This window comes from Bidens hawaiensis, unplaced genomic scaffold (genome assembly GCF_021521415.1).
Source record: "Bidens hawaiensis isolate Kalapana, Puna unplaced genomic scaffold, B.hawaiensis_p1.1 tig00012479_1, whole genome shotgun sequence".
NCBI lineage: Eukaryota > Viridiplantae > Streptophyta > Magnoliopsida > Asterales > Asteraceae > Bidens > Bidens hawaiensis.
The window spans coordinates 1-17,978 of NW_027492022.1; the positions used below are offsets into that span (position 1 = coordinate 1).

The window sequence follows — 17,978 nt, forward strand, 5'->3', positions numbered from 1 at the left end:
CACGTAATGAGTCTTAACTCTAAAAACGTCAGGGCCTTAGCCCAAAACAAAGAGCCTTAGCTCAAAACACTCACAAACATCCATCTTACATCCCGCGCAGCCTGATCATAAAAATCCTTAAACACAACTAAGGCAAAGTACATGCCATATCATGTTAAGGTCTCAGGTCGAGGCCGCGCGCGGAATCATAGTGGATATCTGAGTAACACAAGCTGACATGTAATGGCTAAACTCATACTTCCATACCGCGCGACAACGACGCGCGAAAAAGAAAATAACAAAAAGTTAGCGCGCATGTCAGCATGAGCAAGATACTGCGAGAACCACAAACAAAATAGAACAGAGGTTAAGTGAATAATTTCCATACAACCTTGTTCTTATTTTAACGTGCAAGCATATCTTATATCTATACAACCAAACATGAAGAGATGAATGGAAATGCGCAAGATATGAAAACGAGAGAACAAGTTTCATTCCATTGGATCGAAATTTACAAGTATGATGAGTTACAAATTACAAGTATAAAAAATAAATATACAAAATTTGATGAAGGGCTTCTCAAGTCTCCACGTCGACGTCAGCCGCTTCATCACCCTCATCATCTCCCGCAGCATCTGGCGCGATCTGCTCCTCATCCCCGAACTGACCATAGTCAAGTTCTTCCTCCTCATTGGAGTCTTCGATCACAACGGTGTCACGAGCAGATTCTTTCGCCGCGCCAGAGCCGCTGGCAGGGGCAACATCCCCCGCGCCACCATCATCGCCACCAGCCCTCTCGCAATCATCAAGCAACTTCTTTAGCGCGCCGAGGTCGGGCTGGTCAGCAAGCGCAGCTATCTGTAAATCATTAGAAAAGTAATGAGTACAAAACACTTAGAAAAGTTAGTCAAGAAAAACTCATCATGATCAAGGTACCTGCATAAGGATGGGGATGGGAGTATTCATATACTTTTCCCCCACCGCGGCCATGTCCGCGCAGGCCGCATCGCTCTTGTAAGGGTACTCGGATGGGTTCTTCCTCAACATGCCATATTCATACCCATCCGTAAACCCTTCAGCTCGGCCCACCAAACGCGCGGCGGCATTGCAGTCCATCACAAGGGCTTGAAACTCGGCGGAATATTTCATCGCCAAAGCGCAGCGAGCCATGCCCTGTGACACCAGCCATTGGCGATCCTGCGCGAGGCCAGAGCAAACAGACGTCTCGAGGGCAGGAACCTGAGAGTTTAATAACTCAACAGTTTCCTTAGTCTTTTTTAGTTCCTCCTTATCAGACGCTGCTGCCGCCAAAATTTTTTCTTTCTCCGCCTGCGCAGCACCAAGTGCTTCCTGGCTAGACGCCGCCGTCGCTAAGGCCTCATCTCTATCGGCCTGCGCGGCCGCCCAATCCCTTTTCAGGCGCGCAACCTCGCTCTCCAGTGATGATTTCTCAGTGATACTCTGGACGATAGCTTGGTCACGCGCCTCGGCCTGCTGTTCCAAGACACGCACTCTGCGCGCGTACTTGGCAACTTCGGCCTCCGCCAACTGCTGCTTCTCCCGCGCAGCTTGGAGCTCATGCCCGCGCTTGATGTATGCGGTGTTGGCACTTGCTCTGTTTTCACTGAGCTCCGCCTGGAGTTTCTCAGCTCGCGCGGCGAGCATCAGACAGGTTCCAGGCGGCCACCTTAGCCTCTCGCTGGGCTTCCACAAGAGCGTCGCGTACTTTAACATAATCACGACGAAGCTCTTGGGAAGCAGCGAAGAAAGCCGACCCAGCGAAAACATGGTCGTTCAGCAAGTCCGCGCGGGTGCGCTCCTCCTGATACCTCCTTTCAGTAGGAGGCACGGCATGAGCCCAGAAGTCCTCGCATACGCCCATGGATTGAAAGGAACTCTCTTCATTAATATTCCATCTCGGGCGGTAAACGGGGACACCTTCCTGCAAAACACAAGAAAAGTTCTAAGTCATAAAACATACTTATATGGAGATACGCGCAGCGGACCAACAAATCAATACATACCTGCGGGGATGAAGCAGGAAAGTCAGGCAGCCCCCCACCAGAGGTCTGCGCTGCGAACACTTGCGGCATCGCAGGGCTGGCGCGGTCTCCCAAGGAGTCTTCAACTTGAACCCCCTCGTCCTCCTCGTCTTCTTCAACAGGCCTCTTCTCCTGCGACCTGGAAGGCTCCAAACCAGCCTCGCGGGGAGGGCTGCGTGCAGGAGGAGGCGAGGGAGGTCTCGACGCCGCCAGTTCGGCGCGCAATACGGTTTCCTGCTCCTTGGTAATCCCAATAAGGGGAGATTCAGCACTAGCAGGAGCAGGACCAGAACCAGCGGCGCCGGAAGTGACGCCAGGAGTATCACCAGCAACTGTTGCGCCAGCTACAACTCCTATGAACAAATAAACAAGGAAAAATTGTTTATGACTGACTCCAAAGGGAAAAATTTAGAAGACATATGTGCAAAACTTACCTTGGCGCAATTCTGTTCGCGCATCGAACATCGCCATAAAATCCATTCTACCCTTTTCAGAGGGTAGAACAGGGGACTTCGATGGAGTCCCCGGCGCAGACGTGGCACCTTGTGGCGCCTGCGGCTGATCTGTTACCGTCGCTGCCTCTGCAAACATTTAAAGGAGCAAAGGTTTAATAACAATTCAGCCAGATGAAGGTAAATAAAGTATACCTGTTGCAGGCGCGGCACTGCTTCTCTCTTCAGCCGCGCGAAAGGAGGAGGCGACGCCACCATACCTCAAGTGGACAGGAGGTCTGCCCACTCTCACAGGCAGAGAAGCTAAAGAAACCTTTGTGGTAAACACCTGGGTTTCCTTAGGTCCCTTCGTTTGAGCATGGGGATGAGCGACAGGGGTGTCCTCTTTCTTCTGTTTCTTACTGGCCCCTGCGCCAGATTTCCCCTTAGCTTTGCGCTTTAGTAGAGGCGCCTCCTCTTCCTCCTCCTCCTCTTCCGCGAGCTCTAGCTCGTAGTTTTCAAGCGCATCTACAAAAACAAGCGACAGAAATGTTAATAAACTTGGGTATTCTAAAGGAATGAGCAGCAGTGCGAAGGCTTACCAGGCGCGTCACCGTCAAAGTCAAAATCCAGATCTACTGGGATGAACAGGTCATCGAAGCGATCCGGGAAACCAACCTCCCCAGCGCCAAGTTCGACGGAGCCGCCCTCCACATGTTCATCATAAGCGGCAAGGATGTAATCCTTGGTGACTGCGCAAAGCCAAGTTAAATGATATCAGCAAAAGAACGATGTTCGCGCAAATATAAAAAAAAAAAAAAAAAAAAAAAAAAAACTTACACAACCCGTCGACTTGGATAACGGGCTCAAGCGCACTGTCGGCCCAGAGCCTGCTCATGCCGACCCCAACCAGCGCCTCCTCGCAAATTTTCTTCGCAGGGGATGGTTCGGCGGTCAGTTTCTTAACCCATGCGCCAGTTGGGTTCTTGAGGACACCCTCATCCGCAGGCGCAGAAGTGATAGAGCGCATGGTCATACGGATGGGGATCACACCGGCCTTAATGTAAAAAAACCTCTCAGACCAGTCATGAAGGCTCTTGAATGAAACAGTGGAGCACTTCACTTTCTGACTGCGAGGAATAAAAGAGATCCAATTGTCTTGGATCTTGGCCTTATAAAAATATTGAAAGCGCCGAGGAGTGGGTTCCTCGCGCTGGGATTTGCACATGAACTCAAAGTGAGTCACGCGCACGAGTCCAAACGGATGGACTTGGGATATGTGAATCCCATAGAACTTCAACAGTGCACCCACAAACCTTGTCATCGGGAGACGAAGGTTGCAGTGGGTGAAAAAGTGGCTATATAGGGATATATAGCCGGCAGGCGGGTCCGCCGCCGTTTGCCCGGACCTAGGCAACATGCAGCCAAACAGGGTGGGAAAGCCCTGAGAGGTGATCAGGTTGTCGAGATCTGCCTGCTTCAATTTGCAGGGGATTTCATTCCACCTTTTGGTGGCCTTGGTCCTCCCTACTTCCTCCGATGTGGTCTCAACAACCTTCTTCCCCTTCCCCTTTTGCTTCAATGTCGACATCACCACAGATTTCACACGGCGTCTTCGAGAGGCAACGGAGGTGATTGAAGGGCTAGACGAGTATGAACTATCAGACATACAACTGTAATAGCCGATAATCGAGGATTCGAATCGATGTAAACACTCAAATCAGAATGTGAAAGCAGAAATTTGAATTTTAGCAACAATGAAGATGAAGATAAAAATTTCCTAAGGGCCTGCTTTTATAGGCCCAGGAGAGAGAAATGTGGCAGCTGATCGGGTTTCACGCGCCCCCACTCGCAGGGGCAACCCAACGAAGGCGCGACACGTGTCCCTAACAGCTGTGTGAGGGGACAAAAAGATGTAACCGACCTGCCACGGAACAGAGACGCGCCCCCACTCGCAGGTACTAACCAATGCGAGTGCGACACGTGTTCAAGACAGCTGTGTGAGGGGACGTGAAAGGCAACTGTAGCACCTCGAGCACACGAAACGTCTGACACGTTTACGGCGCACGTCATCACCAACCAACCACGTGTTTGGACCTTTCGTTTTCAACCAAATGGATAGAACTTCGCGCGACGATGGAAACAACCAAGAAAACGACAAAACCCCCTATAAAAGGACAATTCAGTGAGTCTAATATCTATCTTACCACGCTCGCGCAAGATAAGACACACATTAGACTGGGGGGGCTTGAAGAGGTATGTACCCGCCTCAACACCAAGCAAGGCGGGTCAACCCACAAGATAAAGACATTATGAAGGCACAAAGCCAAAACCCAGGCGCATCGCGCATACAAAACATGCTCAGGCATCATATGCTCGCGCATCACATATGCGCGCGGCGCATATCGCATGCTCTTGCACATCACATATGCTCGCGCGTCACATATGCGCGTGGCGCACCAGCGCGCGGCGCATATCACACGCTCGTGCATATCACACCTGCGCATGAAATATCTGCGCGTGAGAATAAAAAGAAGACTTCGCGCATTCTCAGGATGGGCGCATATCACACGTACACATAATCAACCTCGTCCTTATCCAAATCAGGATCAGGGCAACCTTGATTGTGCACGTCAGACACTCTTCTAGAAGGCATCTTTTTAAGGAGTAAGAATATGCTGATGTTGACAGCTGCCAAATGAAAGGTCGACAACTCAGCATGACACATGTGCTACCACATGATTTCAACCAACGAGAAAGCGCCAGGTGTCCCAGAGGACACGTGGCGCAGTGCGATTGGAGGAGGCCAACGAGGCTGAGCCCAGCCAGTGGAAACCCTAGCACTATAAATACAGCATCAACTCCACTTTGATGACACATTCATTCACACTCAATCATTGACAGTTACAAGCAGTGATATCACATTCAATCATATTGAATTGTATTCACTCACAGTCAGTTACAGAAAACACACAGTCACATAATCAAGAGTATTCAGCGATTCAGCAATACTCTTGAGATTTCACTGACTCACACTTTATTATCTTCTCCACAAAGATACTGATTCTCACGCCGGAGGGTTACCCCAAAGAGGACCCCTCTGTCCCTTTCTGAGGGGTAAGTAACGGCGCTGTTCATTTTGTAGGTGGAAGAACACGGATTCAAAGGAACCATCGGTGAAACAGTTTAATCATACCCGAGAAAAGCAGATCTGCTACCAGTGAGTAGATCCACGTTTCTTCACTCTAGGTTAGATGATTATATTTGATGAGCTGTCGTTTACTTTTATCGAATGGATGGGGTTTAGGTATTAGACGAGTAAACGTCAAATATCCTTTATGGTTCCATTTAGAACCATAACTACAAAAGATGCATACAATTTCTATATATATCAGAAAGCAGAACCTGGTCAGTTTATTAGAAAAAAAGTTAGTAGGGGACCACCGACTTTAGACTTCAAGTCAACAATCCAATTACATGGATAGACATTGGAAAAAGCATTTGAGAAATATTTATTGGAACGGGTAACTGAAAACGTTTTCACAGTTCTAATTACGTGGTAATCAACTTATTGAAAACAATATTTTATAATTACATGTCTTTTAAGTGGTAAACGAACACACATTAGATATTCCAAATTTTTAAACTTAGTTGTGCAATTTAGAATTAAACATCTTTATATGACGGTTGAATAAATTAGGTGGATTAGACAATCACCTTCTAAGCTAGACAAATTTAAGATTAACAAACTTGTTAAATTTATCTTGGCTAGAAGGTGATAGTCTAATCCACATAACCATCTACCGAATGTTTAATTCCATCTTGCACCACTAAGTTTAAAATGTGGGTTAAAAGCATCTCATATGGGTCCATTTACCATTTAAGAAAGACACATGTTGGAATTATGAAATATCTGTTTCAAAAAGTCGAGTGCCACGAAATTAGAACTAGCGTTATCAACTAAAGTTGTGAAAATGTTTTTAATTCTATATTCTAGTAAACATTCATCAATTGTTTTTCCAATGTCTACCCCACGATGACTTCTCTCAAATTCTACTTGTTGTCTATGAATGTATGAAGTGGGTGTTTCACATGTAACTGAACTGTTACCTAAATTCCAAATGTCAATAGTCAAACATTTTTTTTAATCTTTACAGTGTTACACAAATGGCACACATCTTTTGTATACATGCAACTATGAAGGATGGCTGACATATGTAATACTTAAAACCCATCCTCGAAAAAACTAAATTGCAACTCATCAGGTATAATCATGTATGCTAGAGTCTTCCTAATTTATTTTTGATTAAATTTCTAGGAAGTCAATATAGTTTTTACAAAAACATTTGTGTTTAACCACTACCATTTTTGCCATGTATGCGTTTCTTTCCTTTAAATGACCACTAAGGGGGTGTTTGGCCTAGCTTATATTTTTGTGTTTATGCTTATATCTTTTTGAAGTTTATAGCTTATTTTATATCATTTGATAAGCTTTTTTTAAGTGTTTTGATTAACTTATATTCTACAAGTTGATTATACATCTTAATAAATTGTTAAATCCATCATTTTTCATTTGTTATAGTTATAAGTTATTTCAATATTATTAATCCATCACCATTTAAAGGCAAATGAGTAATTGACCCCCTTAAGCAAATAAGCTTCTTCAAATAAGCTAAAAAACCATCTTCAAATAAGCTTCTACAAATTAGCTTATATAAAGCTTATAAGCCTAAGCTAAAAAAGCTAAACCAAACACCAAATGAAGCTTATTTTATAAAAAAAAAAGCTAAAAAAGCTATAAGCTTTGCTAAAAAAGCTAGGCCAAACACCCCTTAAGATTAGTTATACCTAGAAACCTGGTTGTGAACTCTAAATCCTTAACTCTGCATATGTGCCAACTTCCTGATCTTGATTATGTGCATGATTAAGGTACGACAAGGGCATGCCAAGTGTTAACATGATCATGCCAAATCTCTTAAAAGTCCTAACTTCAGTTTTCTTCCAATTCACTTTTTTCTTTCTTTCAGCCATCATTCTATCTTGGAAACTAATTGCAAATAAACAATCAATTCACATAAACTTGCGTTTTACTTATCATTTTAATCACATCTACATCTAATTTTGTCCTAAAATGGTTGAAAGTTCAATTTAACATCAGCATCTAATTTTTTATTTTTATTGTAACATCATTTTTTTTGCTTACCATTACGAATCTAAAATGGGGTAGTTAGTTGGAATGAGTAATGGGGATGCTTTTGTTAATCTGGAGTTCACTAAGGGCAGAGGAACACGATGGGACTTTCAGTTTAGTGTAAGGATTGCTTGAAAATGACAGAAAAGTGCAGGATCATGAGCAATCTGAAGGGTTTCGAGAGGGTGGGACGAAGGCAAAACTTAACCCTATCTATCTAATCCCACATCACTTATCTTATTCAACTTTAAGCATCAAGGGCAAAACAAACCATCTATATATACCCAAGAGAAAAGTTTGATGGAAATGCAATGAGGGATCAAAAATATTATGTCACGAGTGAGCAGTGGAGACCAATAATGAAACAAATGTAACTTATATACTATACTATAATATCATACATTCGTTGTTACTATCCGTCTAATTCTTTTTTTATTTTATTACATTTGATTTCTTTAATAAAATTATAAATATTATATTATCTTCAAGTTTAATATAAGCTAAGAAAATAAATATAAAATACGATCCCCATGTGAAAAAACGAGTATGTTTATAAAGAATCTATATCTAAAATAATATATATAAACGAAGACATAAAAAATCCTACATGTCGCGATGTTGTTGCTCCCTTTTTTTTTGGAGTCACCAGATTTGCTTGATTTTTAAATGGAGGCTTCTCATGCATTTGACCCAAATTCATGGGTATGGGTCTTACCAAACCCAAATATTCCTTAAACGGGTTATAACATCTCATTAAATTAAATATTATTCTCACCAAATTATTGATATAAAAATCCTATAAAATAGGATATACTAAAAATTAATATCTTATTTATTTTAAAAAAGATATATATATATTATTTAAATTAAAAGCCAATTTGATAGTGAAACAAAGAAACGGGTCTTGGGTCTCATCAAACCATAAGTATATTATTAACTTTCATAAATATGATTTATAATTAAAAAACCAATTTTATAGTAAAAAAATTAATGGGTCTTGGGTCTCATCAAAACTATATAGCTTTTAAACCGGGTTATAGCATCTCATTTATTTGTGAAACAATTTATCATCAAATCATAAGTATATTATTAACTTTTATACAATAAAAAAAATATAAATTCAAAAAAATTAAATATTAGAACAAATAATATAAAACAACCCCCGTAATACGGGGGATAAAAACTAGTTAATTATATATAAAGATACTATATATATAGGGGTGAGATCTAGAGAGAACTCCTCTTAAAGAGAGAACTAGAGAACTACTAAAGAATTATTTTTAACTATTTTTAAAAAAATATTTTGTGATTTTTTTTCTTTCCTCCTAATAAGATGAAAAAAAAAACTTGTCAGTGTATTACTGTAGTGCATATGTGCACTAATGCCTATTTCATATATACAATAGTGTTTTATTGCATATAATACAACACAATTATATTATCCAATACACACTATTAAATATATGCAAATACGACACTAATAATTGTATGCAAAACACATTATCGCATATATGTAATACAACACTAATGCACATATGCACTATATCGATTTTTTTTTTTAATTTTTGTATATAATATAACATTATTGCAAATATACAATACAAACAACTATATATATGCTATTCAACACTATTTCAAATATCAAAATGCACACTATTGCACATATGCATTATAAAAAAAGTCGGTGTATTGCATATATGCATTACTCGTTAATTTTTTTATTTTTTTGTTTTTATATTTTTTTGTGGTGAAGAATAACAATATATAAGAAGGATGAAAGAAAAAAAAATTAAAAATATTTTTTTTAATTAAATTAAAAATACTTCATTATTAGTTCTTTAGTTCTCTCCATAAAATGGAGTTCTCTCATATATATATATATATATATATATATATATATATACCGTTTCAATGATGGTTGTCTGGCACACACAACATCCGAATAGGTTTGCATTTTTTATTTTTATCTTTACAGACGTTTTTAACAATACCACTCAAATTAAAATAACATCATCTTAACAATTAGGGTTGTTCACGAGCCGAGTTGAACCGAGTGAATGGTTGCTCGTTGCTTGGCTCGTTTACAATTGAACCGAACGAAACGGCTGAAATTCGAACCGAGAGAAAACCGAAACGAACCAAAATCGAATCGAGCATTATTCGATCGAACATCGAGCAATTTCGAGCATTATTTATTTATTTTTCATTTTAAAACTTTTAATAAGAAATAAAGTTGAAGGTTGTAAATAATATATTTTATAAATAAATTAATAGTTTTTAAGAAAAACATGTAATATATTATAAATTTTTATTAAAAATAAGTTTGAAGTAAAATATAATGATCATGTAAACAAAATTCTAGTATTCTAAAAACTTGAATCGAACAAATAAATTTATAAAATTGACGTAATATGAAAATTTTTAAGGGGTAAAAATAATTGTATGCTTATATTTATGTGTTTTGTCTATATATTTATATATTTGTTCATATATAATTATATATAAAATAGATTAAAAAAATTCGAGCTGAACCGAACCGAGCAAACATTTGCTCGTTGCTTGGCTCGTTTACAAATCGAACCGAGCATAGCGGCTCGTTTTCAACCGAGCGAGCATTTTTCAAGCAATTTCCGAGCGAGGGACGAACAAGTTCTAGCAACGAGCGGTATGGACGCCCTGTTAACAACAAACATAAATAAAAATAAAAAAAAATCAAGTGACACAAGTAGTTATTTGGCCAGAGCGACAATGAGTCACAACCGCATATATCTTAATAATAATAACCCTGGAAGGATACGTCTAGTATGTCGGCTAGTGCAGCCGCTGACGTGGTAACCACACAGCATGGGGGCCCACATGGGACGCCGCCACCCGCCACATGAATGAACGACACCCCCATCATTAATCCACACAAACCAACACACCCAACTAAATTCTCTAATCTTCTCCTCTTCTCTTCTCTTCTCTTCTCTTCTTAAAAGTTAAAACAATAAAACAACAACACGCCGCCTCCGACTACATTCCGGTTACTCTCAACTGGATTTAGTCGTCGGTGGTGAAAACTAAAAATTTAAAACCAATGGGCATGTCATCGGACGACGTCGTTTTGATCGAGGAAGGTAAGACTTCCGGTGAGCCGACTGTTGTGACGGTTAACTGTCCCGATAAGGCTGGCCTTGGGTGTGACCTCGTACGGAATGTGTTGGAATTTGGACTCTATGTCACCCGTGGAGGTTAGTTAATAGTTAGTTAGTTAAACTCTTATCTGATTTTGTGTACGTTTTTCTGTTTATTGAATCATTTGTGGATATCGGTTAAATGATTGCTTATTTTTGCATCAATATGTTTAACGATTTTGAGGGTTTAATATGTTTTGTGTTGCTTAGTTTTTACATAATTTTGGTGGCCGTCCTATGTTACATACTTCTTGTTTTATAATTTATATATTATACTTCTTTACTATTTACTTTCTTTGTCATACTGATACATGTTCACTGTTTTACTGTAATTGTTAGCTTAATAATACTATATTTTTTTAATAACTTTTGCTATCTTCAGTTTAGATTCTGTTTAGATTGAATCATGAGAATCTATATTTTTTTTAGGGAAAATTCCCAAAATAGGTATTTATGATTAGGGTTTTCAGGTTTTAAGTGCCATTTTCAACATATCCCCAAAATAGGTATTATAAACTAGTCGTGATGAATAGTTTATGATTATTCACGAGTAGTTTGTATAACCAATTAAAACTTGTCACGTGTCTATAAACTAACCGTAACGACCTGTTTCACTAATAATCTACTCGTAAAGATTAAATAAGTTTAAACCCTCGTAATCAGCGCCACACGAGTAAATAAGATATTCTTTAGTCGCGACGAGCAGATTATAAAACCTTAAGAGTCGCGAGTATTTTATCAAACTAACCACGACGATGAGTTTGATTACCAAATGCATCTAACTGGTTTGTTTTACAAAACACTAACTGGAATGGTTAGTTTGTTTGGTCAACTAGTCTTTACGAGTAGATACAGGTCAACGACTACTTTATATCCATTATACGAGTATTTTGTTGGTAACTAACACGTCTCGATAAGTTTATCTGGTAAACATTACGCTTACGAGTAGTTCATTTGTAGTTAACTCGTCGTGACTAGTTTACCTTGTTTATATTCCCAATACGAGTAATTTATTGTTAATCAACTCGTTCTGATAAGTTACCAGATTTACATTAACCATACGAGTAATTTATTGGTAGTTAACTCGTCTTGTCTATATCTTGCTATAAACTAGTCGTGACTAGAGGTGCACAAATCGGGTTTTTTAAATACCCGGGTTCGGGTATGGAACCGGGTTCGGGTATTGAGAAAACCATAGTAACGAGTTTTTTCAGGTTTTTTCCGAGGTTTTTTCGGGTATAAATTGGATTTTTTAAAAGTTTGAACTTTTTAGGGGTATTTTTAAGGTATTTTTCAGGTATACATCGGGCATTTGAAATACTTGGTTTCGGGTTTTGGAAAAACCCGGTTCCGAGTATGGAACCGGTTCAGGTTTTCGGGTATTACCGGATACAAATCAGGTCCAGTTTGGGTTCGGGTTTTAGTGCCAAAATGCATTCCCTATCAGTACCCTACTGGTAAGGTCGGGTACGGTTTAGGTATTAAAAACCCGGGTATTAAACAAAACGGTTCCGGGAACCGGGTTCGGGTTAAACTAGCCAAGATGAGTTAATTACCACTTAACTACTCGTATAGGAATGTAAACAAAGTAAAGTAGACAAGACGAGTTAACTACCCATAAATTACTCGTATGGTTAATGTAAATCTGGTAACTTATCAGAACGAGTTGAGTAACAATAAATTACTCGTATTGGGAATATAAATAAGGTAAACTAGTCACGACGAGTTAACTACAAATGAACTACTCGTAAGCGTAATGTTTACCAGATAAACTTATCGAGACGTGTTAGTTACCAACAAAATACTCGTATAATGGATATAAAGTAGTCGTTGACCTGTATCTACTCGTAAAGACTAGTTGACCAAAGAAACTAACCATTCCAGTTAGTGTTTTGTAAAACAAACCAGTTAGATGCATTTGGTAATCAAACTCATCGTCGTGGTTAGTTTGATAAAATACTCGCGACTCTTAAGGTTTTATAATCTGCTCGTCGCGACTAAAGAATATCTTATTTACTCGTGTGGCGCTGATTACGAGGGTTTAAACTTACTTAATCTTTACGAGTAGATTATTAGTGAAACAGGTCGTTACGGTTAGTTTATAGACACGTGACAAGTTTTAATTGGTTATACAAACTACTCGTGAATAATCATAAACTATTCGTCACGACTAGTTTATAATACCTATTTTAAGAATATGTTAAAAATGACACCTAAAACCTGAAAAACCTAATCATAAATACCTATTTTGAGAATTTTCCCTTTTTTTATATAATGTCCGGTTATATATGGTTTAGAGTTTACTGCATCCACCCTCCTTAGACGCCATCAATAGCTTTGGTATAAGTGAGAAAAAAATCGATTTAGTTGTTTACGTTTAGCAGTATATTTTTTATTTAAACAACTGACTCAATCCTGAACCACATGAGGAGGAATTGAACACCTTTGCTACAACTTGATACCGCAAGGCTACAAGTTCTTTGGTGTTTAACGATATATATTAGATATAATATATTAGTTAGATTTATTGTAATTATTGCGATCACAATTGTGAGAATTGATTTAGTTTGTAATAGATCTCATTGAAATTATATATAGTTGATCAATAGCATACAATAACTTATGGGGTTTTTATTATTCTATATCTGTGTTACTAGATTTCTCTACAGACGGGAAGTGGTGCTATGTCATATTGTGGGTCGTTTCACGTCCAATCTCACTGAAAGTCGACTGGGCGAGCTTGAAAAACAGGCTCTTATCTTGCTGCCCATCGTTTCTGCCCTCATTTTATTTGAACCAGTTACCCGATCGTTCTACATTACCTCCATTATATGTCTTAAAGGTCTTCTCCCTCGATCGCCAAGGCTTAATTCACGGTAAATAACTGTCAATGTTATTGTTTTGATTTCAATTTCAATTTTGAAACTTACTTCACTTATTTTAATACAAAAATGCAAATTCACAGATGTCACAAAAGTACTTTGCGAGCTCGAGTTAACAATTCAAGGTTTAAAAGTCATGACTACACCAGAAGGCAAGGTGTTGGACCTTGTCTTTATAACCGATCATTTGTAAGTCTCTTTGTATATCTGTTGGTCTTGTATATTGATTCTAAACTTATAATATAGACCCTTAAATGTAGGGACATGTTGCACACGCAAATTAGACGAGAAGAAACATGTGAGCATCTTAGTGGTGTGTTAGGGGAATGTTGTATCAGCTGTGAGCTTCAGTTAGCAGGCCCCGAGTTCAAATGCTACCAAGGGTTTTCTTCAATATCAGAAGAAATTGCTGATGAGTTGTTTAGCAAAGAAGTTTCAGATGTTAAGAAGGCGGTTATTAATGTGGATAATCTAATGAGCCCGGCTCATACGTTGCTTCAAATACAATGCCTTGATCAGAAAGCGCTCATTTATGATATTTTGAAGGTCTCCAAGGACTGCAATATTCGGGTATTCTATTCCCGCCATATAATATTTTAAATAGGTGGGGTGGACGGGTTGGGTTATGGGTCAGGTCAATATGTTGAATTTGTGGTTTGGGTCTAAATGGTTAGAGTCGAAACCAATATTTTTGGAATTAGTCGCCTTACTGGTTCACTGGTCAGACCGGTTTTAAAAACCGGAAAATGTCATGAATAATAAAAGACATAAAATGTATGCATATATCTAATAAAAATATGAAGATTATTATGTTTTGGTGTTAATTTGTAATTTTAGTAAAATATAAAGACTTGAAATTAATAAATAATAAATGATTCATAAAATGAAATTTTTATATCAGTCATATGCCTTGCACGGGATTTTGGTCATTTTTACTTTCAAATGAATAACTTCCATACTTCTTATTCAGATTGCATACGGAAGGATCTCTACTAGTGTTAAAGGGTACCGGAGTTTGGATTTATTTATCCAAAAAGATGACGGGAAAAAGATTATAGATATCGAGAACCAGGTTACATTTTGTTCCCGGTTAAAGGAGGAAATGCTACATCCACTGAGAGTCATCATCACAAACCGTGGCCCCGATACAGAACTTTTGGTCGCTAATCCCGTTGAGCTTTCGGGGAAGGGAAGACCACGTGTTTTTTATGATGTCACATTTGCACTGAAGACACTCGGAATATGCATATTCTCTGTGAGTAGTAGTTTAATCTGCATTTATAAATTAACTAAAAAAGAAACGGATATAAATTATATATTTAATGCATACCGCCTATAAATAGTTTTGTTCGAAAATTTAGATCACCATGGTAATGGCTGATGATATAATTTGTTGATCATATTAAATTTGAACACTATTACCTTTTCTGGTTACAGAAACATGTACCAAAGTTTAGGCACTGGTAGCAAAAACAATCACCACTTTGGACCGTTACCCAATTCATATAACCGCCTAATTTGCCACTTGGAACTTTGGGGTGTCCCATGAAACCAAAAATGTCTTTTCTAGGGATGTTTCAGTTTTTATGGTTACTCCATAACTTCCACGTGCCAATTTTCATGGTTGAGTAGCGTGTCAAAAACATGTATTTTGTCGGATTGGGTTGACCTTAAATACGTTCGGTCACATTTGTACAGTTTTTTTGTAAATAATTAGCGTGCCATTATCATTAGATAATTAAGTAATAATATAAACTTCGAGGGAATGCCGTTTAACATATATTATTAAATTTTCGTCAAAACCGGCCAACTGGACCATGAACACACACCCCCCTCCCCCCTATTTAGGTTTAGGAGGTTTAATAAACAATTATTGTGTCTACAATTTTTTGACTTGTTGAAAAATAACCTTTGTAGTTGTTTGGTTGTGTTACAGGCTGAGGTTGGAAGGCACTCAACATCAGATCGAGAATGGGAGGTGTACAGGTTCCGCTTGGATGAAACCCGTGGGCATCCGTTAACCAGCAACCGAGCCAAGCTGGATATAGTTGATAAAGTCAGAGGAACACTGATGGGATGGTGAATGAAACCACAAGCGTCCGTTACATGTTTTAAGTTGTCCACAAGATTTCACCTTGAAAGTTATCTTGGTCTTGCTTTATCATTTGATTTCCGCATACTGTTGAGTTTTAGTATTTTAGTGTTTAATTCTTTTGGAATATGATAATGGATGTGTAGATCACAAAGATATATTGCACGTACGACAATCAAACTTATCATTTCAGACTAAACTGAACTACAATTTGGTTTTATTTGTCAGTTTGGTAAGTATCTTAAAAAATAACCGCAAACTTTAAAATACTGCCATGAGCTAAAGTTGTTTTATCGTAAAACTCGAGATTGACATGCTTAAGCTAGACTCGTCTACTTTAAAAACTCAAGACAAACATGTCTAGTAGTGTAGAGCAATATCAATAAAGATTGATTTTGAGCTGTGAGAGTTCAAGTGTGACTTGCTTATTCAACAACGTATCCATAAAGCTAAGTTATCTGTGGATCCAGGGTATACGAGAGCTGCCTCGACTTGAATTTAGCACCAAAGTTCTATGATCAACCTTTATTCCTTATGAAATCCAAAGTTCTATGATCAACCTTTATTCCTTATGAAATGTCTAGTAAAATATAATTCTAAAATAACTGCCTGAAGATCATTTCTCAAAAATTCAATAAAAATTGAAAATTAAAGGGCCCAACCGGGTTCGAACCGGTGACCTCTTGATCTGCAGTCAAATGCTCTACCACTGAGCTATAGACCCTTGACAATATAAAATGCTGCTCCGTTACCTAGAATTTAAGTAGTTATTTGTAGTTCAAAAAGCCTTTATATGTCGTTCTTAATCTTTCTTTTGATTTGATGATTAAACAAATGTTGATCAGTAGAAGATTACAAGAATAATTAACTATCCAGAGTTATTTTTTATAAATTTATGGTGATTAAATTGTCAATATACTTGTTTTTGTTGTCAAATACAAGAACATTAGAAAAAACGTAATTAAGGTTTGCAAAGTTTTATACACTGATTGTGATACACAAAAGAAGCAGCAACAACAACAACAATAATAATAATAATAATAATAATAATAAGTGTTATCTTGTAATTTCAAAGACACTATAAATGAGAAGCGAGAAATGTGTTATTATATATATCTTTAAAAAATCTTCAATTTACTTTTAAAAAACGGATCAATATCATCTATGCCTAGACTTTGTCGTCTTTCTTAGATTAAAAACAACTTAACCCGTAAACCCTATTCTCACACAAAGTAAATGATGAGGTAGCTATTTTTGAGAAGTTCTAATGAACATACTATAATACACGTAACGCCAATAAACTATAGCTATAGTGGGAGTTTCACGTGTCTGAAGAATTGGATCTTCCTGCCCAAAATTCACTCTTTGAAAACTTAGCATAAAGTTCTCCTATTTCCTGCTCGAGAATAGCCCTTAGATGTTCCTTGTGTTCTTCCTTACTTTTCGAGTAAATCAAAATATCATTGATCAATACGATTATGAACTGTCTAAATTCAATTTATAGATTATATTAATCAAGCACATGCATAACACCGATGCATTCGTCAAATCAAAAGACATGACCAGAAACTTTTAATGGTCATATCTAACTATGAACACCATCGGTTCTTGCATCTTTGTCAAAGCTAACTGGTAAGACTATTTTTTTATAAGTGCATTGGTGTAGCACCGTACTAGTCTACTAGGTCTATTTTAAACACTTGTCTATCAAATGGCATCCGAAACAAGTATTTGGAAACACCTCAGGGCTAAAATAATGCGACAATTTAAGGAAAATAATTAACAGTTAGATTTGATACTTTTAAACTAAAAGCATTAATGCTTAGGAGATTAATTATATATTTTTGGGGATATTTGATAAAAGCACTATAAATTATTGCATAATGAGGTGAATTTCAATATATTGTTTTTCCTTGGCGTCACTGTTAAAAATTGACATATGGTTTTGGACTATTACAACCCATCACACAAAACCCGCAACATCACCTATCACATTCACCCTGTGGTCGAGTATGACTATGATATATTTGTTTTTTTTCATGACTGAAAATATTATTTATACATAAATAAATAAATACTTATATTATATATGATTCAAATACAACTCTTTTATATTATCTTAGAAGATTCATGCATCTTGTTTATCCAACATCCGACCCGAATCCATCTCACAGGGTCTATATTC

General features: G+C 37.9%; 1 protein-coding gene and 1 non-coding gene across 2 annotated transcripts; one reads left to right on the forward strand and one right to left on the reverse strand.

Annotated features, from left to right (window-relative positions):
* The first annotated feature begins 10,616 nt into the window (after nt 1-10,616).
* LOC143541240 (ACT domain-containing protein ACR9-like) lies at nt 10,617-15,880 on the forward strand. Its single transcript, XM_077034114.1, has 6 exons — nt 10,617-10,876; nt 13,477-13,695; nt 13,785-13,890; nt 13,962-14,271; nt 14,672-14,956; nt 15,638-15,880. The coding sequence occupies exons 1-6, from the start codon at nt 10,723-10,725 to the stop codon at nt 15,782-15,784; spliced, it is 1,221 nt and encodes a 406-aa protein (XP_076890229.1). The 5' UTR covers nt 10,617-10,722; the 3' UTR covers nt 15,785-15,880.
* A 565-nt stretch (nt 15,881-16,445) lies between these two features.
* Nucleotides 16,446-16,517, reverse strand: TRNAC-GCA (transfer RNA cysteine (anticodon GCA)). Its single transcript has one exon. It is a non-coding gene; the product is annotated as a tRNA-Cys (tRNA).
* Nucleotides 16,518-17,978: the final 1,461 nt, after the last annotated feature.